The 25788-nt window shown below is 44.4% G+C and overlaps 1 protein-coding gene and 1 long non-coding RNA gene across 2 annotated transcripts in view; one reads left to right on the forward strand and one right to left on the reverse strand.

Annotated features, from left to right (window-relative positions):
- Positions 1–25788, forward strand: part of LOC144688957 (uncharacterized) — a 161939-nt gene that overhangs the window by 3361 nt on the left and 132790 nt on the right. The gene's annotated exons all lie outside the window — the stretch shown is intronic.
- LOC144688954 (calcium/calmodulin-dependent protein kinase type IV-like) overlaps positions 12879–25788 on the reverse strand; it is a 178993-nt gene continuing 166083 nt past the window's right edge. Inside the window, exons 10-11 of the mRNA XM_078556024.1 lie at positions 18827–18979; positions 12879–15355 (exon numbers count right to left, since the gene is read on the reverse strand). Of these exons, the coding sequence (XP_078412150.1) occupies positions 15209–15355; positions 18827–18979 (300 nt within the window). The 3' untranslated portion in view covers positions 12879–15208. The remainder of the gene's footprint in view (positions 15356–18826; positions 18980–25788) is intronic.

The raw sequence follows: 25788 nt of genomic DNA on the forward strand, positions 1-25788 counted from the left end.
CGTGCTGCTCTCACCAGATACGGCTCCCTACGACACATCCCTGCCAATCACAATCGCAGCGATGTTTCATGAACAGGACTAGGAGCAGTCCTGTTCCAAGAGCAGCTTGATGGGTGCTGCCAACCAGTAAATTACGCATCTAGGGCGCTATCAGAGACAGAGATAAAGTATCAGTTATAGAAAAAGAGGCTCTTGCAATTACGTGGGCTTGTGAAAAGTTCTCTATCTATATCATTGGGCTGGAAGTAGTCTTTGAGACAGATCACAAACTATTAGTTTCACTACTGGTCAAGAAGGAACTCGCCAAAATGCCCCCCATCCCCCTCAGAATTCAGAGACTCCGCTTGTGTCTTACAAGACAGCGTATGTCTAGGCGAAGCATAAAATGACAGCGGACACACTGTTCAGGGCCACAGTTGACCATCTCATGACACAGGATGTTAATCTGGTCAATAAGGTCAAGTCCTATTCCCGGTATGTGACAACACAACTGCCAGCGAGCTCTAAGAAGCTACAACAGGGACACCAAGAGCAGATGCAAGACGGAGAGTGCATCTGCATCCATCGATACTGAATACAAGGATGGCCAAAGCAGCGTCCCATTGGCACTTCAAACAACAGAAATGCTTCACTCATAATTTATGATCTGCTGGCATATGGTGAGTAGTTGGTCATTCCCTCTCACTCCGACTGGAGACTCTGCAGCGAATCCACCAAGGTCATTTGGGCATCACAAAGTGCAGAGCATGAACCAGCCTGCAGTGTGGTGGCCGGAAATATCAAGAGTGATCGAAGGGATGATTTTAAACTGCCAGGTGTGTACGCTGCACAAACCAGTCCAGATGGAGCACCTTATTTCCACACAGTTCCCTACCAGACTGTGGGAATGTTTGGGAATGGATCTGTTTATGCACAACTGCAAATCCTCCCTCATCATTGTCCACTACTTCTCTAGGTGAATTGAGGTGAGGCTTTTAGACATGATGACCACAGAGTCAGTCATTAAGTTGTTGAAAGACACCTTTGCGATACATTGGCATTCCAGACCAGGTGGTGTCTGACAACAGCCCGCAATTCACTAATGACTACTTCACTCATTTTGCCAAGAGCTATGGATTTCAACACCTCACCAACTCCCTGAGGTATCCACAATCTAATGGAGCGCTGGAAAGAGGCCTCCGCACTATTAAACCCTCTTGAAGAAAATTGATGACTTTCCAATGGCACTTTTGGCATATTGGTCCACTCTACTGCAGTGTGGATTGGCACCATCAAAGCTGCTAATGGGCATAAAACTTCGTACTCAGCTTCCCATGCTGCTCAAGAAGTTAATCCCAAGTCTGGGACTATCAGAAGGTTCAGAACTGAGAACAATCCTACAGAAAGCAACTTACAATAGGAGATACCGTACCAGAAACCTGTCCAAGCTAAACGATGTTGACAAGGTTTGGATCAGAGACCTCGGCTGAGAACGCGTCACTGTCCTAAGGGCTGAAGATCAACAATAGTCTTACTTGATACATACTCCAGAAGGCACAGTAAGAAAGAACAGGAGGAGTCTTATCTGCATTCCTCAAGGAGAACTTTCTATCATACATTTGGGTGAACCAAATGTAGAACCTCACACAAACATCAAATATTGCAGCTTCTGCTGAAGTCAGAACAAAGAAATCCAAGTTGAAACTACCGATCCTCCGAGCTTCAAAAGAACACGATCAGGGAATCATGAAATCTCCAGACCAGTGAAACCTATGAAGTCAAACACTTGAAGGGAAAATATAATGTAAATATAATATAAATGTATTTGGATAAAGACTTGGGAGGAGGCATAGCATTAGGGTGTTCAGGACTGGAAGGGCTAATGTGGGACTGGGAAAACAGTACCGCCCACATGATGATGTAAAGGAAGTCACGTGGCTAGTATAGTCTGGTAGTTGCCTGATTGGAGATAGCTCATGGTTTGGACTGAAGAAGCCTACTGTCTTGTATATCTGTACGTAATTATGTTTTTCAATAAAATAGTTACTGTTCAGACTCTATGAGCCTCTTCCTTAGACAACTACAACAACATGCAACAAGAATTAAAACAAATGCAGGTACTAGTAATGTGAAACAAGATAGTTTTAGAATGTAGAAACAAGTAAAATACTAATTTAGCTGTCTGCAATCTAACTCCATCAACCTATTTCCCCCATATCACTTAGATTTTTGAGAACCAAAGTATTATCAATCTCAGATGCAAACTTAACAATTCATCTAGCATCAATTGTCATTTGTAGAAGAGAGTTCCAAACTTATAACATTCTTCGTGCGTAAAAGTATTTCTGAATTTCATGAATGCTTCTGAAAGATCTGGAGCTAATTTTTAGACTATCCCCCCTAGTCCTAAACTTCCCAACCAGCAGAAATATTTTCCCACTATCTACCCTCTCTGCGCCCCCCGATTTTATTCATCATAGTTGCTCACCACTACAGTCACTGAAGTTATTTTAACAGCATAGATTTTGACCTCTGCAATATATCTATTTGCGAGGACATTGCACAGTAGTGGTATTTTAGAATTGATACTTTATTTGTGTATTGATGTATAGGTACACATGTATGGATATATAGATGCTGGGCTCTGTTGGTAGTACTGTCACCTCTGTGATCAAGCACCACTCCAGAGTTTGGGGCTGGATTTTTAGCTCCCAAAGGGGCCGAGCACGGAGATGTGCAGTTGCAGAAATTCACACTGTTGGTGAGTGTGCAGGTTTGCCAGCACCCACCTCACTCCTGGACCATTTTCCCAAGTGGCGGTAGCCAATTAAGGAGGTTAAATGGCCACTTAATGCCTAATGACAAAGGCTGGCATTTTCCAGCTGGTCTTCAGCACCCCTGAGGTGTTGAGGACTAGGCCAGCTGCCTGGAGGCGGCCTCCTGGCTGTGGACCAGGAGACCAGTGCGCCTGGGAGTAAGGCCTCCCCAGGTTCTTCCTCCACTATATTGGCCTGGCTGCTAAGGGCTTATATTATTTAAAAATTTAAGAAGTTGGAGAGAGGGCATCTTCAGCTTGAGCTGTCCTCTCTCTCCCTTAGCTGCCATAGCTGCCTGCTGCTTCTTCTGACCTAATGGGCCTCCTATTGGCCCTCCAGTTTTGAGAGCCCACCCACTGAGCTTAATTAGATTGTGAACCTGCCCCATGGCCACGAATTCACCAATTCAGGGAAAATCACTGCTGGGCGACTGTTCCCCAAACAGTTAAGGGTTGTGACCCTATTTGACCCCAACATTGGGGTCCTGACCCAAAAGCCAAAATTCTGCCCTTGATCAGAAACATCTAGGCTGACATGCCCAGTACTGAGTAAATGCTGCGCTATCACAGGTGCCATCTTTTGGCTGAGACATTAAATTGAGGCCCTATTAACCCCTTCAGGTGGACATAAACAATCCCATGGCACTATTTGGCAAAGAATGGTGTTCCTGGTGTGCTGGTCAATGTTTATCATTAAAACAGATATCTGGAGCTTTTCACCTCACTGTGTGAAAATTGGCTGACAGTGTTTCCTGCATTACGTCAGTGATTATGGGTGGAATCGTCGCAGATTTGCACTAAGTGCAATAGCGGGCGGCAAAAAGGATGTTTTACCCACCGGCCGCAATGGTGGCTTTTCAAGCTGTATTGTCTAAATCTAGCCTTATTAATAATGCATTCCTGGGATACACATTGTTTCGACGGTGGGAGGGCTCTCATTCGCCCGCCATGGCATCATCTCGCCGCTTCATCACACCGGGTGCCATATTTAAAGTGCAGCTGCGCAAACACCTTTCAGTGCTTTCAGACAAGGACTGCTGCAAAGAAGACATGGCCCTGAAAGGCAAGAAGACTGCAGCCCTGTGGTTTAATGATGTGTCCCTCGAGCATATTTTGGATGCAGTAGAGGCCGCTGTGATGTCCTCTAGCCCCATTTGACCACAGGAGGGGCAGCAACATCACCAATCCAGCATGGGAGGTGGTAGCAGCGATGGTCAGTGCCAACACTTTACAAAAGAGGACAGTCACCCAGTGCCGAAAAAGGATGAATGATGATCTCCGTTCTGTCAGGGTAAGTCACTCTTCTCATCATTCTCAACTCTCACATTCACAAACCCATCACACGTTCACAAGGATCTCATTCACTGCCAGTTCAAGGGTCATCACCATTCACTTTCTCACATACACCTTCATTGTCCTCATACCGTCCATGGGACCACCCACACATGCCAGGTATACTTATCATTTGGCCTGGCAGCCATCCTGCTTACACTTTCTCCATATCTATTTATTCAGGACAAGCTGGCACACAAGAGGGAGAGGTTGTAGACTGGTGGAGGAATGCCCGAAATTAAGGTCCTCACGGACTTTAAAAATAGAGCTGGCTGGTGAGGATATGGACCTTTGCTGTGCTGATGGTCTGTTCGGCGGTGCTGTACCAAGTCAAGATCCAGCAGTGCTACATCCATCAGACAACCATGCTGTGAGTGATGTGTCCTCTTCCGCAGTCTCCTGGCATGACCTAATTTCTCTCCTTGCTTTCGCAGGCACGTCTAGGAAACAGCTGATGGAGTCCATGACCCTGCACCTCCAATCAAGCCCCGAAGAAACCTCTGAAGAGGAATCTGAAGGCACCTTAATTTAAGACTCATTACAGCGCTCACCCACACCCTCCACCAGCGCAGTGGGACCTAGCTTTAGAGTAGCCTTGGGATCACAATCTGGTGAGCATATCACACTGTCTGATCCACAGCAGGCAGTGGCAGGAAGTTCCCAGGTCTCCAGCACTCAGAGGTCTGCTGAATGCCAGAAATCTGCTGAGCCCGAGTCAGATGACAAGCCTCTGGACGAGGTCATGTCTCAGTTGCTGCAAAGGCAAGCTCGGGAACATCAGGAAGGGAAGTCCGCTGCACTCCTCAGATTGCAAGGCACGATGGAGGAGTCCATCCGCCTTCAGACTGAGGTGATAGTGCTGGCGTGTCAACGCATCGAGGTCAACACTGGTAAGTTGGCAGCCGCCATGGAGACCTTGGTCGCTCCTGCACTGCTGCGCGGGCTGAACTCCATCACTGACACCAAAGTTGGCCTCTGCATACGCAAGAGGGGTGTAGGACAGCTTGATCTCACTCCAGCTATCCCTTCTCCTCAAGGAGTCAGCCAGGGGTCCTGGGGCACCCATAGGGAGGAGGATCAGCTGGTGCACACCCCAGGGCCATTCACCCAGGTGACTCCAGGAGTTCCCGGCCCACTGAATCCCCTCTTTCTGTGACACCTGCAGCTCCAGCTCCATAGGCCGAGGAGGGTGCCACTGCCACACAGCAGGCCCCTGAAAGCAGGCCGGCACCTCCAGGTCTCAGCCCTCCAGAGGATGCCCGGCAAGGTCATAGACAGGGCATAGCAGTCAGCAGGCTGCCTCCACTTCCGGTGTGGATGTCGGGGGAGCACCGCGATGTAGCGGTAGAGTTAGGAAGGCTAAGAAGATGTAGCTGCACAGCCAGGGCATGGGTGTTAATCATTTGTACATACTGTTCACTATTGTCAATAAATTCCCAAGAATGTCTCCCTGTCTAAGCTCCCTGTTCTGATGAGCAGTGTTTGTGTCACTCAGATGTGAAACCTTTCTGAACAAGATAAAGGCAGGTGTCTCAGTCCAGGGCCACTTCCCTGTGCTTTGTGCAGCCTTCAGACCAAAGTGGTGGTCTGGCCTCACACTCACTGGACGTATTAGTGATGCCTGTACCTTGATGGTCCTTATCATTGCTGCAAGAATGTCCTGGGCAGGCATCACAAAGTTCCATCATTCTCTCTGTGTGCTCTCAGCACTTCTAAGGGGGGGCTAGCCCCCATCTCATCAGCATCTGTGACCAGTGACGCTGTGCTCCTGAAGGGGTCAGGTGCTGAAGGCTGACAAAGGATCAGGTACATTTAATGTTTCATGGCTGCATCTGCATGATATGACCCTAATCACAGAGCACAAGCGAGCTGCCCTCAGCCAGACAGAAGTCAGACATCCACAGAGGCTATGTGAAGACCTATGGAGTGTCCTCACTGCATGTTGTCATCATCGTCCTAGAATCGAGTGACTATTAGGGTTTCTGCTGCGTCTGCATGACAGGAGCCTTATCACAGATGCTATGTGCGCTGCCATCAGCCAGACTGGAGTCAAACATTCACAGACGCAATGTGAGGATCTATGGTGTCTCCTCACTACATGTCGTCATCATCCTCAAGAACCTTGCTGCTGTGAAAGCCTCCTGAGTGCGCCTGCCTCGGCTGACCAATGCGATGGCCTCATCGCTGTCATCATCGCCTTCGAGGACCTCCTCACCCTCATCCCCGTTGACGTCCTCCACATCGGAGGAGGGGTGCAGCTCCTCCTCGGCCAGCTCTTCTCTCTGTTGCAGTGCAAGGCTGTAAAGCACGCTGCAGGAGATGGCGACGTGTGACATCCTCTACAGACTAAATTGCAGAGCTCTACCAGACCAATCCAGGCACCAGAACCTCATTTTCTGCATCCCGATGGTTTGCTCCACCAAGGTGCGGGTTGCAGCATGATCCTCGTTATACCTTCACTGCTGCAGTCTGAGGCTGCTGCTTGGGTGTCATCAGCCACGTCCTCTGCGGGTAGCCCTTGTCCCTGAGGAACCATCCCTGCAGCCTCTGTGGACCCTGGAAGACGTCAGGGATCTAAGACTGACTGAGAATGTAGGAATCGTGAGTACTCCCTGGGAACTGTGCGGAGACCTCCAGGATGCGTTTGTGGTGGTCGCACACCAGCTGCACATTCAGCGAATGGAAGCCCTTGCGATTGACATAGTTGAACGTTTGTTGCGACGGAGATCTGAGTGCCATGTGAGTGCAGTCAATGTCACTCATGCACCTGTAGAAAACCTGAGGTCTGGGAAAATTCCAGCGCTCTTGCATCCTCACTTTCCTGGTCTTGGGCGAAATGCACAAAGTTGTGTGCCTTCGCAAAGATGGCATCTGTGACTTCATGGATGCATTTATGGGTGGAGGTTTGTGATATCCCACAGAGGTCACCTGTGGAGCCGTGAAAGGAGCCACTAGCAAAAAAAATTGAGCACCGCGGTCACTTTCATGGCCATGGGCAGTGGATACCCTCCATGTCCCCATGGTGCCAAATCCTGTAGCAGCTGGTAGATGTAACTGGCCAGTTTCCTAGAAATGCGCAGTCTTAGGTGACACTGGTTCTCGGTCATCTACAGGACCTCAGAGCAGCGTCTATAGCCTCTGGGTTTAGCTAGGTGCTGAACAGCGACGGCTTGCCGTGGCTCTTCAGCGGCATGTGTGGGAGCCCCAGCCGCCCCTTCTTCCTGAGGGTGCTGCTCCTCTCTCTGCCCAGCCAGGTGGCTCTGTCACTCTCTTCTCCTTCATCTCCACTCTCTGCACGTCAAGAGGCACACAGCTAGGTCACCAGGTTCCATGATCCTGATGTACTCCTGCAGGATGAAAGAGAGAGACGTGTTAGCTTTGGTGTTCTAAGAACCTCTCTTGGTTAAGTCTGAAGGCCTCTTAACGCATCTCAGAGAGTGCTGGCCACCATTGGGATGGCCAGAGTTCAGTATGCTGGATGGCTACCTGAGACCCCACCCACCTCCGCCCCACTCCACCTGACCAGTTGGTGGCAGCTTCACCCACTGGACTGCATGCTGTGCTCTCAGCTCAAGCTCATGCAGTCTCCTAACTCTCACTGCAAGTCTGCACTGTTAGTTTAACCATGGAAGAGACTGGTCCAAACCTGAATAATGACATTGCAAGGGGCTGTAAGCACCTTCACCAGTGACTGCTTCACCAGTGACTGTTAAGAAACAGTGTGTTTATTTTTCCCAAATATTACTGGTAAAATTGGTACTATGATAGATTTTTATTATTGGAGAGGTGAAGTCCAAAGACATAGTGAAACAATGGGAATTTGCATTCAAAGGGGAAAATATGTATAAAGGAGGAAAGGCTGTCTGTAAGGGCAGGGATTCTAAGATCTAACACAAGTGTGAAAAGCCTCCAGCATCTAAGCCTCAAGCTGCAGCCTACAAGGAACCGAAGCTGAGAAAAACTCACTTTGAATTTGACTGTTTAAGGTACTGTGTTACTTCGCCTGGGTCTTTTAGAATTTATGGGCAGAATTTTCTGCCTGTCGGGTGGGCGGGCCCGACCCAATCTCCGGCGGGCGGGGAGCCGATCCCCGCCAGCGAAGCGGGCCGTACCGCTATTTTACATGGACGGGCCAATTAAGGCCCACCCAGTGTGACATCCAGCGGGAAGTGCTATGCGTTTCCTGTGCGAGCGGGGGGGGATTCCTTAAAAGCGAAAGTGTGCTCTTTCACGCATGCGCACGGAAGAGCGCACACCTCCCTGAGGCTAAGTGTTGCCTCGGAGATCGCTTCTACTTTGAAAAATATTAAAAATAGAAAAAAAAATTCCCTAACATGTGCCCCTCATGCAACAATGTCACATGAGATGGGACATGTTCATAATTTACATAATAACTTTATTAAAATTTTTAAACTCTACATGAAACCTCACCCCGCCGATGGATGACGTTTCATGTTTTCTCTATTTGCTGCCGGGGCTCCTGGCCTGCCCGCCAGCCTTAAGGTTGGTCTGGCAGGTCCTTTAATTGTTTAAATGATCCTGTCAATGGCCTTAATTGGCCATTGACAGGTCGGCGGGCCCGCAGCTGATTTTGCTGCGCCCCCGCCTTCCTGAAAATTTAAATGGGGCAGGATGACGTCGGGGGTTCCGCCCGACGTCATCCCGCGTCATTCTACGCGTCGGCGAGCGGGCCCCACCCCCTGCTTGCCAATGGCAAAATTCTGCCCTATGTGTCTTACTGTTGCCTTAACAGAGGTGTAACTGGGAGTTAGATTAACTAGTGGAGCTAGGAGTTATCACAGTAGTAATTTGTAAACCTATGTATGTGCTTAAAATCATTTTTTAAATTAATAAATGTTTAATTTAGTTTTGTAAGAAACCTGTAAGATTTGTTGGTCTTATTTCAACTAAATTCAAGGCATGCATCTCGAAATAAATACAAATTGTAAAATAGTTGTGCAGTTATTTCAAGTTTCCCTCTGGGATTTGAACAATCCGCTGGGCCATAACAATGTTGGCAAGCTTTGCAGTATTGGATGCATCACAGCCAAGACCGATCCTGTCCTCATCTGATTCGATGCAGGGTCACCTAACTGTGAGCAGGAAGGGGAACCCCGCAATCATGTTACTTTCTTTAACCTGTGAATGCTAACCTGCGTTGTGGTGACCTATTACATACTCAGGTGAGATTGGCTAATTTAAATAGAAACCAAGGGGCCCTTCCTATTGCAAAATATTGGAATAGCATACCAGATGATGGCCAAACGTTTCCTTGTCAATGTGTTTAGTGCTGAAATAGCATCAAAGCCACACTGCCATCATTCAGTGTAAGACAGAATCTCCTGGCCCTGCACAAGCAGTTTTAGAGGCTGGCACCCTATTTGCATGAAGATGTTAATGGTGGGAAGGGTGAGGTGAGTTAAAGTTGTTACAGTTAAAAACTAGGAGCAGGAGCACATGGAAATAGCAAAACCTCCATGGATCAGTAGAATTTGGGTCCTAGTGTCTTTGCCTTGTTCTCCTATTTTATTATCATAACTGCACTAAAAGATAGTAGTATAAAACTGGAAATTTTAACCCTGTGTATTTTATGACTGAGCTGTTAAGGGAGTGGTATAATTTTCTTTTTGATTGGTTCATGAGGCTAAAAATATAATTTTTCTTCTAAGTATTTTCCTGGCAAAATTAATATAATCTTCTAGAATTATTTTCAATGCAGACTGATAGAGACAGTATAAGTTTATAATGTATGTCAAGCAATCCTTATTTTGGCGTTGCCATTCTGTCATGCTTCTAGATGATGTCTCAATTATAAAATCATTATACATGCAGATTCACAGAGCCTATACTTACAAATGCACAAATGCATTCTGAGAGAAACTTTCTGTGGGCAATCCTGTAGGAATAATGCAAAATCACAATACTATACGAACTAAGAAAATAATGTATGACTTCAAAATAGGGAATCATTTCTGTGTGCCTTGGTCTAATTATTCCGTGTCTTCTGCTGTTTCATTTGAGGACTGCCATTGAGCTTGACTCCCCATGTGCAGTGCTGCACAAGATCAGCTAGTTGTATATAGCAAGTTTTAATTCTGGCAGTGACTATCTGCTTGGGAGGAAAGACATATGTCCAATTTTGCATCACAACAAAAACAGTTACTCTCAGTTAAATAGGGAGAGTTGGGAATGTACAAGCTGTTTGGTAGTTCTTCCAGAAGAGATTGGATGAGTAATTTGCTCATAAATATATTTTACTTATAGTTTCAAAATAATTATATCAGATACATAACCATTATGAACTGTACATCAACATTAATTGATCCATGGGAAAATATTATAACCTGTTAATCTAAAATAGTGTAGATGTAAATAAATTCAGAGCATCTGGAGTCATGAAGGATCTTATTTTCCTATTTTGTAGTTTTTATTTACGAGTATAGATAACATAATAACATTTGTAGCTGCTTCCATGTTGCTGCAGCTTAAAATTGTGGTTTGGCTCCTGATCCATGCACCATACAAGAAATGGAGCCCATTATTTGGCATCCTTTTAATAAGCAGATACTTTGCATGGTTGTGGAATAAAAATAGATACTTCAGAAAAAGGTGAAATCAATACAATAAGAAAAACACCAACTGTAATAGCCGAAAAACAAAGGAATATTTGAAGCACAATTATATCTTGCAATTTGCTCTATTCAGTGTAAAACATTTAACAGTTTTTCAGCTGCATTTTGAGTATTTGTGGAAATGTGTCAGTACTGTTTTATGTCAAAAATACTGCTCCTTTCTAAACTAAACAAAGTTACTATAAGATACAATCAACTGCATATTGCCTAAAGAAGATGCAGTAAAAAGACTGCTGTACACAAGATGTATTTATCTTCTACACGATATACTGGAAAGCCTTGAGTAATAGACTGGCAAAAAGATTCCTCACACATAAGTAATGCATAATGCCATATCGATCATTCTCAGTTAAAAAGCCATTTAATTGATTATAAATATTTGTAGCATGTCAAAAATGAGATTTGTTGCTATATCATCCTTTGAAATCCTACAGATAATTTGAAATTCATCTTACACTTTCTGTTTGTAGCTTTATGTCATGCTTTATGTGGCACAATAATAGAGAATAACCTATTTGGCAAAATTACAATAAATCTTTATCACACTATTTCCATTTTGCCTTAAAGCTTGAAATGCAACAGTTATTACACTTAGAAAATCAATTTCTTAAACATTGGCAGTTTATCTAATTGGGAAGAAAGACCTTGCAATCATCTGTATAATAACCAAAGGCATAGTTGTGGAATTTATAAAGCATTCTACATATAAAAGTGAATATTTTCACCTATTAATAGCATCTACTAATATCAGACAGTTTGGCGTTTTGCTAATTATTTACATTAGCTACCTGTTTTTGCATAAAAGACATACATTATTGTTAAGGGGAAGCATATCTTACGGAATTTCAATATATCCCTAAGGGTATGAATTTTCACAGGGATTCCCCAGCTCATCCACCATAACACTGGGGGAAAGAGACTTAGAAAATCAGAAAAAATCCAGACTATTTGGTAATATTTAGGATTACTTTGCAAATAAGTTGAATACTTTTTCCCCTTAAGTTATACACCTGTTCTGAACTTCTTAATGCTTCAGTTACATTTGTAGGATTTTTAAGCCTTTTGAGGTTTTGATGGCTTTGATGTGCTTTGTGACATTTAATGGAACTGTAGCTTACTGTGTGCCACCAAATTTCTGGACTTGTGAAAAATATACTCTAGAGAATGCTGGCATTTTAGGACATCAGTTGCATGCCTGATATTATCAAACTCTATGAATTCTACTATATGTTAAGGCAAAGGCTTGGGGTGAATTTTCACTAGTGCATTGAGTATGCATGGACACATTCATTGTTTGCACAAGCATCACCTAGATTTTAGCCCATTAACACAGATAATATTTATTTCTGATCCTGCAGATGGTATTGTTAATGTACTAGTCAGCACACACAAAGGGAAATTAGTTTCTCACCTCTTCTCCCCACTCCTCTGCACACCCCCCGCCACACACTGCGTATAAACATTAGATTATGAAGCTTTATGTGACATGATTTATATGTCACTGGACTAACCCAAAACATGACTAATATAAATGGAACATAAATGATATCTCACAAGCTTTCATAACGGGCTGAGTAATACAGGGTGGGGTTGGGCGGGGAGGGGGCAGATGGCTCACCGCCCTGGAAGCAAAGTCGACATGCTCCACTCCAACCTGCCCCGTAGCCATAAATAGCTGTGGGCAGGCTACATGAGGGACAACTAGGACTTCTGCCCCTCACTGGGAGGAAGTCCCACCCTCTGAAGCTACAGGCCAATCGGATTGGCTAGCAGCACCATCAGTCCCGGCAGCACCAAGAGCACATCAGTGGCCGCTGCCGGGACTTCAGGAGAAGAAGGAAGAAGCCCATGGATTCCTGGAGCAAGTAAGTCTGGGGTCTTGGACAGGGAGTGGGGTGGGTAGGGGGGGGGGGGCGGTGGGCTGCGGGCAGATAGGAAGGAAATAAGGGGGGGGGTTTTGATCTTAGGGGGGCCATCCTGTAATCGGCAAATGGCAGCCGCAGAAGATAAATCCCCCCTTTCCTCAAGCCCTTTGATGAACTTTTTTAAAAAATCACGCTGCCCGTTCCCGCCCGAATGCCTACGCCAAACAGTTTATGGCGTGAGCAGCATATTATCAGGCCTAATTGACCCTTTATTACTTATTTGAATATCGTGGGAAAGTTGCCGATTTGGTGCCTTCCCACCCTCTGTGTTATGGGGACGAACTTGGGGGTGAGTGTGGAGGTGGTGGGGTGGGCACTCACCCTATTTTATGTGCCCCCCCCTTACCCAAGCACACCTGGGAGCACGTAAAATACAGCCCAAGGTATATTTTTGTTTCCTCATGTAAGTTTTAACTGTTGTACACAGTTATAAGAGATGAGTTTCATTGAGCATTAGACTGAACACTTTAAGAAATATATATTTATAAAAACCATAGTATTCAAAACATTCAGTTTCAAACATGCCTCAGGTGGGAGAGAATTTTAGTTAAACTAATATGTATTTACTGATAAATGGTGAGAAGGTATCTTTAACTCTGACTCAAAATTAAAATGAAGATCCGACTTTGTGTGTGACCTCTGGCTGCATGCATTTTTCCTAGATCGTCATATTTTAACAGCTGTTACATTCCTATAGGTTTACACATCAGTTAAATTTACTGATTGCTATGTTTAAGTGTTTATTAAAACCATTACATTTTTAAGAAATTAAATTGATATTGTTAATTAATTGCCACATTTTGTCAGGAGTCAGTCGGTCCAATACACTCAAAAATAACTTTCTTATTAATTTTAATTGAATTGAGTGCTGATGGCAGAAACAAGGCTGACAAAGTGTTCCAGCAATAAAATTGGAAATGTACAGTGGGTCAGCCAGTACCTGAAAGATAGGTTCATCTTCTGTCAAATATAGGATAGAGACAGTTAATTCCCAGGCTTCAAATCAATCTTTCTGATTTGAAAGCAAAACACTGAGAAGCCACTGAAACAATGGGAGTTTGACAAACTCTCCCAAAGGGAAACAGGTTAATCATCAAAACTGTTATACCGTATTTGATGGATGGCTCATTAGCATATTTCAAAAGCTCCGGAAAATATTTGCACCTGTAATGTTGGATTGCTTTTTATGGATTGAGCACAGTAAATGGCTGGCCAGATAATTCAGCTGCCATGGGAGCCATACCAAGGTATTCTTAATTGACAGTTGATGAGCTGGGGGAAGAGTTGAGATGAAGCTTTTGGATTTTCTACTCTCTATCCCTGGATAAAAAATGCGAGTCTATGGTACGTTTCAGAATCAAACAATTAAACAGGCAGGATACACTTTCTTTCTAAGGGAGTAACAATCAATTAAGAGAGGCTCATATCAAGGGCATACTTCTGATGTTACAAGGAGGGATAAGAAATAGATAAGGCTTAATATTATCATGGTATTCTGGTGTCTTGAATTCAATACAAAATTAACCAGTTTGTTATTTTACAATTGGTCTCATCTCACTAATATGCTTATCAGTTGGTCTGTCAGAAGATAGGAGAAAAAACAAGGTGCACATATGATATTACAGAATATATTAACACAAGAGGACTTACTGTTATGCTCCCTGGGCCATGTTTACCATATCAGCAAATACTGAGTAGCAGCAGTATACTCTGCTTGTAGAGGACATAAGGTTCACTGTTAGAGTGGCCAGTAATGCTGACCTTAAGAGAACAGGGAAGACTTGATAGCTATAATAGCCTATCTTTCTCCTTCAGGTGAGTACTGACCTGCTGTGGATTTCCAACAATTTCTGTTTTCATTTCAGATATCTAAAATTATTTTATCTTTTATTGTCACTGTACATTATTGTCTCATTTATCAAATTGTAGTAAATATATAGCTAGAGTGTAAGCAAAATCTTCAGTATATTTATTTGTATGGTCCTTGCTCTGGTCTGCTTTTGTTACCTCAGTACATCTGATTAACCAAAGTCTTTGGACCAACTGAAGGTTTTCACACCTGACCCAGTAAATATCTTCATTATTTTGTGATAAAGGCTTTAAATCACTTAAATTAATCAAATGCCATTTGCCACTAAGTCAAAGCATCTGCCATCATAAATAATTAGAGTGGACATTATATCCAACAAATGGACTAAAGGATGGTTGGATACAGATGCTATGTTTTGTATTGTAAAGTTGCAGTGATCCTAGATTTATGCTTTACACTATTATTAGTCTACGTTGGGTACTACAGCATAAAATACTATAAATATATGCATCTTCACACATGAATTAAAGGTCTGCTATATTCATCCCACTCAGGAAGATGTGGAACATTCTTTGCAGAACCATTTTTTTTGTTGCAAAACATGCCATCACCATCAGTTTTGGAAGGCAAGTTCTGAGCAATTGAACCTTGCCAGCATTCTTTGCATATCTCCCATGAGGCAGACAGTCTTTGGAAACTAATTGCAAGAGCTTGGCTATGATTTTTGCCCATTTTCCTTTTTGGGACTCTGCTCTTGGATGGAACAGGAATTACGTCTTCCCTTGGTGCTGTCATGATTGCCGTGGGTATGGCTGCTGGCATTTCCCAGTCGGCTTGAGGCTACTACAGCCTTAACAGCTGCCTGTCAAAACAAAACCAAAACAGCACAACACCTTATTTTTTTTAAATAAGTACTGCACCACACTGGAAAGCTTAATCAAATATATACCATAATTTATTTAATGTTTCTTTCCAGCTGTAAGCCAGAAGATATTCATTTGCATGAAACACAGTTCTGAGAAGGACATAAGGTGCCAGTGAAAGATGTGTCAGTATACTTCCACTGCAAATTAACTTTTTGACTATTTAAGTATTATTTTTACATCAAAATATAAGGAAAACAAAAACATTATCAACAGCAGATATATCAGATGTAGATGCCAGTCATATAATACTAGGAAAGAATCCTATCTACTAAGCATACTCATTGGCCCAGATCTTCCGGGCAGCAGCAGGAAATGATCATCAGATTGCCGCTTCACTTGAAAATTCCCCTGACTTGTCACTGCTCCACACTTCTTCCAGGACCTTCCAAGCCCGGCTTTCACAGAAATGATTTGGGGAACTCTGTTGGAGCAGAGTTGGGGGAAGACGAGTGTTGTCCCCACTTTACGGCACTAGCTACCTTATGATAAGTTTAAATGTCCAGACATTGAATGTGAGTGGGTAAGTGGATGAGTGAGTGAATGGGTAGGTGACTAGGTGGGTAAGGTAGGTAGATGAACAAAATGATTAAGGGAGTAAGTGGATAGTGGGGTAAGCGGCTAGGTCGGTAAGATAGGTAATGTAGGTAGGTGGGTGAGATGGTAGGTGGGTGGGTTGGTAGATGGGTTGGGGTAGTTGGGTGGGGGTGAGGGGGGTTAGTTGGGTAGTCGGGAGGGTTAGTCAGGTCGGGGGTGTAATCCAGGATCATTTATGGAAGTCGGGGATTAGTTGCGGGGTCGTGGGGAGGTAGTCAGGGGTAGCTGGTTGGTCAGGGCGGGGGCAGTTGGATGGTCAGATAGGATGATTGTGGGGGGTCAGTTGTGTAGTTACCCAGATGTTAGACCAGGTTTTAATCTTTCTAACATTTCCTGGATAACTACCCAGGTAAGCCACATGGATCTGTCCCAAGACTCTTACTTTAGCTCCGACGGGAGGGTCCCGGCAGCAGAGGAATTGCCTATTGGAAGATGAAACTTCCTGGGCAATTCCCACAGAGGACAGTGCATCAGGACTTCCACAGGGTCCTGACGCGCATCTTTGGTTGTACATCTGGTCTTTAACGATTCGGAGACCAGAAGATTTGGCCCAATATCCACTGGGTTAGAGTTTTCAGTCCATTTAGTTAAAATTCATAAATTTTCGGAAGTAGATTCATATCTGGGCTTTCTCTTACGGCAAATTCCTGTTTTTCACCAAGCCTTCAATAAAATAAAGTGCTTTTCCAAGGGGAGCATTTTTAGTAATGTAATGTGCAACTGATGTAATTGATCAATGGCATACTTACTTGCCAACAATTGAACTTGGCATGAATTGGAGAAATTACATAAACTAATCTTGTATTTCCTTGTCTAGGAGGCTAAGGCATGATGTGAATGAGGTTTCTAGGATTTTAAAAGGAATTGACAGGAAAAGATAGAGAGAAACTTTTGCTGCTGATGGGAAAGATTAGGACAAGAGGACATAATCATAAAATCAGAACCAGACCATTCAGAAGAAGCTAGGAAACTTATTCAGAAAAACGGATGATAGAAATGTGGAGCTCTCCTTCAAAAGTAGTATATTTATAATTTTAAATCTGAGATCGATAGATTTTTGCTAGCCAAGGATATTAAGGGACATAGAACCTAGACAGGAAAATTGAGTTAGGATACAGAACAGCCATGATCTAACCGAAGGCTTGAGAGGCTAAACGGCTTACACCTGTTCCTATAAATCACTCCTGAATTTACTTCAGGTTTGGAAGGCCAATTCCTAATGGAATCTCCAAAGCCTGCACTGAATTTGTTGGGATTAATTTGTGCACTGATGTCCTCATATCATGATGTTTGAGCAGTGATGTTTAATTTATTTTGTTGCCAATAAAATATTGCAAACATTTGTCCTCATCTTCCAAACAGCGACAATGATCGTGGATTGCTGCTGTGCATGTGAATTCCGCCAAAATGACACTGCTCTACATTTTTTCTGGGACCTTCCGAGCCCAGCTTTCCCAGAAACACGTGGTGCAGCATCCATCAGGGGACTCTGTCAAAGTGGAGCAGAGTCGGAGGAAGACGGAACATGCCCCCTTTTTCCAGCACTAGCTGCCATATGGTAAGTTTAAATGTCCAGTCTTTCAATGTTAGTGGATGAATGAGTGAATGGGTAGGTGGAGAGGTGGGTGAGGTGAGAAGGTGGGTTGGGAGGGGTGGTCAGGTCGGGGGCTAGTCAGATCTGGTCGGGGGGGTTAGTTGGGTGGGATAGTCAGGTTGGGGGGCCTGGTAAGTTGGGTCAGGGTTGTAGTCGCGTTGGGGTGAGGTAGTTGCGTCAGGGGAGGTAGTCGGGTGGAGGGCATTGTCAGGTCTGCTTGGGGAGAGGTAGTCGAGCGGTCGGGGAGGTTAGTTGGATTGGGTCGGGGAAGTAGTCAAGGGGGCTGTATGGGGGGATGTCAGGTCGGGCTGGGGGCTTATTTGGGAGGTCCGGGGATAGTTGGGGAGTTAGTGTAAGTGATTGGGAGGGTCAGCTGTGGAGTTACCCATGAGTTAGATAAGGTTTTAATTTGCCTAACATTTCCTAGGTAACTACCCAGCTAAGTACATTGGAACTGTCCCAAGTGTCCAACTCTAACTCAGCATCGGAGACATTCATGGAAGGTCCTGGGGAGCAGGGGAATTGCCCATCAGAAGTTGAAACTTCCCAGACAATTACCACGTAGGTCAGTAAGTCAGGACTTCCACAGGGTCCTGACGCAAATCTTTGATTGTATGTCTGGTCTTTGACAATCTGGGGACCGGAATATTTGGCCCATTATCTGCAGAAGAGGCAATCAATTTGGGAATAATATCAGATGTGGTTACGATTTGTTTTCCCCCAATCTTGCTCAACTTTGTCCTTTGGGGCTTAAGCTGCCAAAAACAATGTTGCCACTTTGATTAACGATCTGCAGTTTAGATCTCTAACAACCAAGTACTATAGATTAAACTTTTAGTTCTGACAATTCAATCTGACTTAAACCTATTTACTCATCATCTTTCTCATTGTGGCAAAGTGGCATCTGCTTCATTGCAGTACTAAAGATGGTAGGTGAATGCTCCTTGAATGAGTCAGTAAAGCTCCTAAACATGCATCTATTGATGGAACACTATAACTTACAACTTCAAACCAGAGTGGTAATATTAGTTTCCAATTAGAACTAATTCCCACTGTTTCTATGTGTGTGTGTGTGTGTGTGTGTGTGTGCATGTGTGTGAGTGGCAAGGGGTGGAAAATTTTAAGGCAGAAATTTAGTCCAGGATGGATATACGCAAACCCAACCTTCTTTAAAACCTACTTTATTGCAAACTTTCCTGCTTATTGTTCATTTACTCACTTTAAGTTTGCGTCTTGCATTAAATTCTTGCATTTTCTTCTGAGCATTGTCCATGTGAGCAATATTAGCTGCCTTCCCAGTCACCCAGGGGTGTTGCAGGGCCTGATGAACTGTTAGCCGTTTCTGTGGATCTTGCACTATCAGTTTTCTGACCTGCAAGTAGACCCAACATCTCAGAAGTAGCACTAGAATGAACCTTTACTGGTTCTGAATCAAAGCATTATAATTTATTTAACATGGCCTTGAACAAAGACCATTTCAACATTCAAAGTTTATTTTTCAAAACCTGAGAACTTTTTTAGTGTGCTGTTTTCTCCTTCAGTCACAAAGTTTATTGTTTTTTTTTATTTTTTTGCTATAACCTAAATAGTTTCTTACCAAAAGGGAGAGGAATAATTAAAATAATCTGCCAGGCCAAATGATGCTGATGAAAAATTCAGGGGCTCAAAACACAGTTGGATGCTGTGGTAGGATATTTAAGGCTTTAGAGTGATGAGCTTCAATGGCCTTATAATAAGTAAAGTGTAGCAATTTGTTGGTATAGACAACAATGAGACCTTACAGGTCAGAAATAGCCACTACCCAACTCTATCCAATGCAATTTGCCCAAAACTGACCAAACCAGCGGGAAAGATCAAGAATTTCATGTACAAATTACATCCAGCATAAATAGAGCCTCTGTGATCTTTTGCACTAGTTTAAAATACTGATGGAAACTGTCCCTGCTCAGAAAAATGGCCTTGCCCCAAACTGAAATATTCACCACGGCATGTATTTTCAATAATTGCAAGCCCGCAAGAAGGCCTTAAAGTTAGATTTTTCTTTTCAGAGGGAAGGATGCCAATAGACACATTTTTAAAGATCCTAAATACATGTTTTTTAATTTACTAAGAGACTGACTGCAGCTGATAAGTAGTTCTGCATAATTTTTAAAGTCATTTCTAGTTATTCAAAATCAGGGCTTGAATATTTCGGATGGTGGGTTTCTCATGCCGCCATCTGAAGAGTAGGCAGGGAACACATCCCAGCCGACTCTGCCTCGGAGCCATTTCACGGTCGATTAAGCATTAATTGGCTGCAGGTGGGTCTTCCACCCCTCACTCTGGAGGAAGTCCCACCTTAGAGAGCTGCCGACCAACCTGATTGGCTGGCAGCTTTCTAGTCCCTGCAGTGACAGGCGCTGCAATAGACGGAAGAGTAAGTGTTTCAACATGCCACAGCCTAAGTTCTGGGACCGGACGGCAAGTTAAGTTCAAGGGGTCCCAGGGCAGGGAGGGCAGGGAAGGCCTGCAGGGGTTGGAGAGTGGGTGTTTGGGGTTTCGAGGGAGAGGCTGGCGGGGGAGGGAGTTCCAGTGGCTACTGGACCTTAAGGCGGGAGAGGCGCCCAAAGTCAGATGGGGGCTTCTGATGGAGACAACCCCCATTCCCGCCTGAGGCCTAAGCCTGTTCATTTTTGGACTTCCCCCACGCCAGGTAAATCCTCCCGCCAGCCTACAAATTGAGGCTGGGTGGGAAACAATCCTTAAGTGGCCAATAATTGGCCACTTAAGGGCCTCAATTGAGGCAAGGGTGGGCAGCCCATCCACGGCCTTGCCCGCCCCAGCGTAAAATCACTGCGAGGTTGGGGTGGGTGGAAACCCAGAGGGAATCCTGTTCTTTAAGTTTCACACTCTCCCTGCTTAGAAACCTGCTGGTGGGGGAGCATGAAATTCAGGTTCAGGTTACCCACAGATGATGGGCTAGATTAAAAATGCTTATTTTTTATGACTAGTTCAATTTCAGCTGTATTAATAAAACTGCACAAGGTTATCCCTCCTAAAGAGATTAAATAATTCTTATTAATACAATATTTTTAAACATGTTTTGAAATGCTGCCCTATTTCATTGGTTCATGAAAGATCTTAGGGTCGGTGATAGGCAGATGAGTTTGAGTGGAAACTTGAGCAAAAATTTCACTTTGCAAAATTACAATTTTGAACTCACTTTGCACTCAGATTGCCAGTTGCGCCCAAAGTGGAAACTCTTGACCCTACTGCATTATATGCGGTGAAACCGTACAACACCAAATTAAACTGCTTTACAAGATTATTGCAAAGGTGTTCTCCTAATTCAGATCTGGTAATAGGCACTTTAATAATAGTGAAATGATCAAAGTGTTCTGAGTATTGCTGAAAAAAGAGACATGTCAAAGCTTTTTGTCTTGCACTCTTCAGGAGACACTGCAGGAAACCAATATGGGGGAAGACTACAATTTATACTGTATATGAAAGAGTGCTGGTTGGTTGGCAAGTGGACTCTGATTGGTAGATGTGTTGCCGTGGAGAATGCACCAGTGATGGTGACTGACAGTTAACTGCCAACCATTGTTTGAAATTTAAATCAGGCAGCTTGACCTTGATCGGCCAAGGCATTGTCCTGAGGAATGAGTCAGCGAGTGGCTGTCACTTATTTTGTTAGCTGAAACAGACGCAATGTGTATACATGTTCCCACAAGCAAATGCACAACTGTGTGTACTGGAAGCTACATGGATTAATACTCAGGGCCGCAGACAGAAAGAACATGTACACACATTGCGCCTGTTTCAGCTAAACAAAATAAGTGATAAGAGACAAGTCGCAGACCGGTGGAGGAATGCCCGAAATCAAGGTCCTCACGGACTTTGAAAACAGAGCCATCAGGCTGGCTGGTGAGGGTCTGGCCTGGTCTTGTGCTGACGGTGAGGTCGGTGCTGCTCTACCAAGTGAGGATCCAGCAGTGCAACATCCATCAGACAACAATGCCGTGAGTATGTGTCCTCTTTCACAGGCCACTGCCATGCTCTAATTATCTCTCCTTGCTTTTGGAGGCATATCTGCCAAACAGCCAAAAGAATCCATGACCCAGGGCCTCCAAATGAAGAAACCTCTAAAGGGGAATCTGAAGGCACCCTCCTCGAAGTTCCGTCACAGTGCTCACTCACACCCTCCACCAGCGTAGAGACACACACCTCGGTGGGACATAGCTTTAGAATAGACACGGGATCACAATCTGGTGAGCACATCACCCTGTCTGATCCACAGCAGGCGGCAGCAGGGACTTCCTGGGTCCCTGACATTCGGAGGACTGCTGGAGGCTAGAAATTTGCTGAGTCTGAGTCAGATGACGAGCCTCTGGAATCGATCATGTCACAGTTGCTGGAGCTGCAAAAGCAAGCTTGGGAACGCCAGGAATGGATGTCCACTGCACTCCTCAGATTGCAAGGCACGATGGAGGAGTCTGTCAACCTTCAGATTGAGGTGATAGTGCCAGCATTGCAAGGCACCGAGGTCAGCACTGGTAGGATGGCGGCCGCCATGGAGACCTTGGTCCAGGATGTCACTCCTGCATTGCTGTGTGGGCTCAACTCCACCGTTGGCCTACAACAGCGTGTACACGAGAGGGGTGCGGGGCAGCTTGGTCTCACTACAGCTACCCCTTCCCCTCAAAGAGTCAGCCAGGACCCCACGGGCACCCATAGGGAGGAGGATCAACAGGTGCACACTCCGGGCCCATCCACCCAGGTGACTCCAGGAGTGACCGGCTCATCTGAATCTCCACTTCCTGTGATGTCAGCAATTCTAGCTCCACAGGCCGAGGAGGGTGCCACTGCCACACAGCAGGACCCAGAAAGCAGCCTGGGGCCCTCCAAGTCTTGGCCCTCCAGAGGACGCCCGCCAAAGTCATCACAGACAGGGCGTCGCAGTCAGCAGGCTGCCTCTACCTCTGCTGTGGATGTCCAGGGAGTACCAAGACATACAGGCAGGGTTAGGAAAGTTAAGGAGAATTAGTTGCGCCCAAAGTGGAAACTCTAGTGCATCACATTTTTAAAAATTCATTTACAGGATGTGGGCATTGCTGGCAAGGCCAACATTTATTGCCCATCCCTAATTGCCCTTGAGAAGCTGGTGGTGAGCTGCCATCTTTAACCACTGCAGTCCACATGGTGTAAGTACATGCACAGTGCTGTTAGGCAGGGAGTTTGAGGATTTTGACCCAGCAACAATGAAGGAACAGGATACATTTCCAAGTCAGGATGGTGAGTCGCTTGGTGGGGAAATTCCTGGTGGTGGTGTTCCTATGTAACTCTTTCGAGTTATCAACAGATCGCATGTAACTCTTTCAAGTACATTCACAGTTCTTGGTTTCCGGGAGTGGGACATGAACCCACAACCTTCTGATTCAAAGGCGAGGGTGCTATGAACTGAGCCACAGCTGACACCTCAGTGTTCCTATGTATGTGCAGCCCTTGTTTTTCTAGATGATACTCTTTTGAGTTATCAACAGTCACAGATTGCAACTCTTTTGAGTACAATCACAGTTCTTGGTTTCCAGGAGTGGGACATGAACCCACAACCCTTTGATTCAAAGGCAAGGGTGCTATGAACTGAGCCACAGCTGACACCTGAGTGTTCCTATGTATGTGCAGCCCTTGTTTTTCTAGATGATAGCGGTCATGTGTTTCCACCTAATGATGGAAGGTCATTGATCAAGCAGCTGAAGATGGGTGGACCGAGGACACAACACTCAGGAACTCCTGCAGTGATAACCTGGAACTGAGATGATTGACCTCCAATGTTGGGGAAGGAAACAATTAAATGAGTTCAATTGCTAATGATTGATTAATGACCTAATTGAGGTCATTGTACCCATTGATTTGTATAAAAGGGATAACAGGTGAGACTAGTTCTGTCTGTAGAGAGGTTTATGAACAAAAAATAAAATTCTATCCCAAGGAGTCAGTCTTGGTCTTTATTGCCTAATAGCTATTGGAGCTTAACAGTGGTAGCAGAGGATGGTTGCTGCTTGTAAGTAAAAAGATTGGAAACTAAGGGGAGGATTTTTCCACCCTCGTCGGGCAGGCGCTGGGCAGGCCCGGGGCTGGCTGCACAACAGTCCGCCACCCGTGATGGGGCCCTGACTGCAATTTCACACTGGCTGGCCAATTAATGGCCAGCCAGTGTGAATCGTGTACTACAACCCTCAGCGCTGTCTGGGTGAGGGGGGGTGAACACAGAAGTCAGTGCATGCGCACGGAAGCTCTCAGTGAAAGCTGCCTGAAGGCACAGAGCTGCCTCAGGGAGCTGAAGATTTTTAACATGAAAAATAAAGGATGGAAAAATAAGACTCTGTCACATGAGCAGGGACATGTTAAAAATGAGTTTTAAAAGTTTTTTAAAATCACTGGTCAAAACCCTATCCCACCCGTGGATGAGGTTTCGCAAAAAATGCAAAGGCCGCTGCTCACCCGTCAACCGAGCAGTTGGACGGACAGTGAAAAATTTGAATTATTTAAGGGCCTCTCTTAATTGTCGGCGTGCACGCTGCTGACTCTCTTGCATGCCCGCCGAGTGAAATATTGCGAGAGTGCGCGATGACCTGATGTCATCGCGCACTATTTTAGTCCCATTTGGGTTGGACGCGTGCCTGCCTGCCTGATGAGGGAAAAATTCTGCCCTAAGCTTTCTTCAGATAAAATACTGTGTATTTGGAGTTAACTTTAAGAGCAGAGTGGTTTGGAGTCACTCAAAAATGGCTGAATCAAAACGTAGAGTGTTGGGGTATGATTACCCACCGATGTTTTCTGAGCGTCAACCACATGACCAATGGACAAATGAAGTAACCATGTGGACACGGGTTACCTCCTTGCAAAGAAAAAACAGGGAATGGCCTTGGCACTTTCGCTACCGTATGAAAGCAAAATAAGATGTAAAGTATTTTTGGAGTTGGAGCCTGAGCATTTGGACACATATGAAGGTTTGGAAACGTTATTACATTTTATGGTTAAGATCTATCAGAAGGATGGCTTATTGTGTGCTTACGAAGCGTGGTCAGATTTGGACAAATCTAGAAAGCTGGAGGATAGTTCCATAGAAGATTACATAATGGAATTCAGTAGACTATATGCAAGATTTCAAAAATTCCGTTTGGAGTTTCCCCAGTCAGAGCTGGCATTTAAGTTACTAGACTGTGCTAGTGTGTTGAATATAGACAAGCTTCTAGTTTTGACGGGAGTTAAATTTGCGGAAAGACACACACTTCTAAAACAGATGTCAGAAGCTCTTAAAAAATAAAAAAAATTCCTTGGGAAACATTCCTTTCTGGCAGCGTTCATGGTGCAAATAGGTCATCTGGGGGCTAAGACAGAAAATGGAGGATACAATGTTAATGGGATGGCCAGATTGTCTAGAAACAGGGTGCAGGTGTCAGTATGGAAGGAGATTTGTAACTAGAAACAATGAGCTCAGAAATACCTGTGACAATTATGGCAGGAGAAAAGAATTGGGGAATTACAACAAAAGGATGAACCCCAGAAATGCCCAGGGTGTGGTCAATTGGTGTTTTAGATGCAGTTCAAAATACCATTATGCAATGAACTGTGCTAAACGATATAATGTGTTTGAAATTAAACATGAGACAGAAGACTCAGAAGAAAATAGAGATATTGACCAAAGATAGGGCATTGTATTAGTTACAAGACGTTTCAGTCCGGTGATGAATATCTTGGTTGCAGAGTTCTTCAACTGTGTGGTGCTAGATAGCGGATGCACGTCTACAGTCTGTGGAATAGACTGGTTAAAATGCTACCTGGACTCCTTGAATGACAAGGACCGGAATAAGATTAAGGAATTCCACCAGCTTTAGATTTGGAGATGATAATACCCTAAAATCTTTAAAAAGTGTAGTGATTCCCTGTAAGATAGCTGGAGTCAATCATTTCATCAGTATGTACATAGTGTCCCGCATGATACCGTTACTGTTGAGCAGGCCATCGATGAAGAAAGCGCAAATTAAGTTGGACATGGAGAACGACAAGGTTTGTATTTGGAAAACCCATGGATTTGCAATTTACACAATCTGGACACTACTGTATTCCTTTAATGAAACCTAACTTTTCTACTAAGGAGGTCAAAGAATTGTTATTAGCGTCAGGAGATAGGAATTT

Source organism: Cetorhinus maximus, chromosome 13, assembly GCF_964194155.1.
Source record: "Cetorhinus maximus chromosome 13, sCetMax3.hap1.1, whole genome shotgun sequence".
NCBI lineage: Eukaryota > Metazoa > Chordata > Chondrichthyes > Lamniformes > Cetorhinidae > Cetorhinus > Cetorhinus maximus.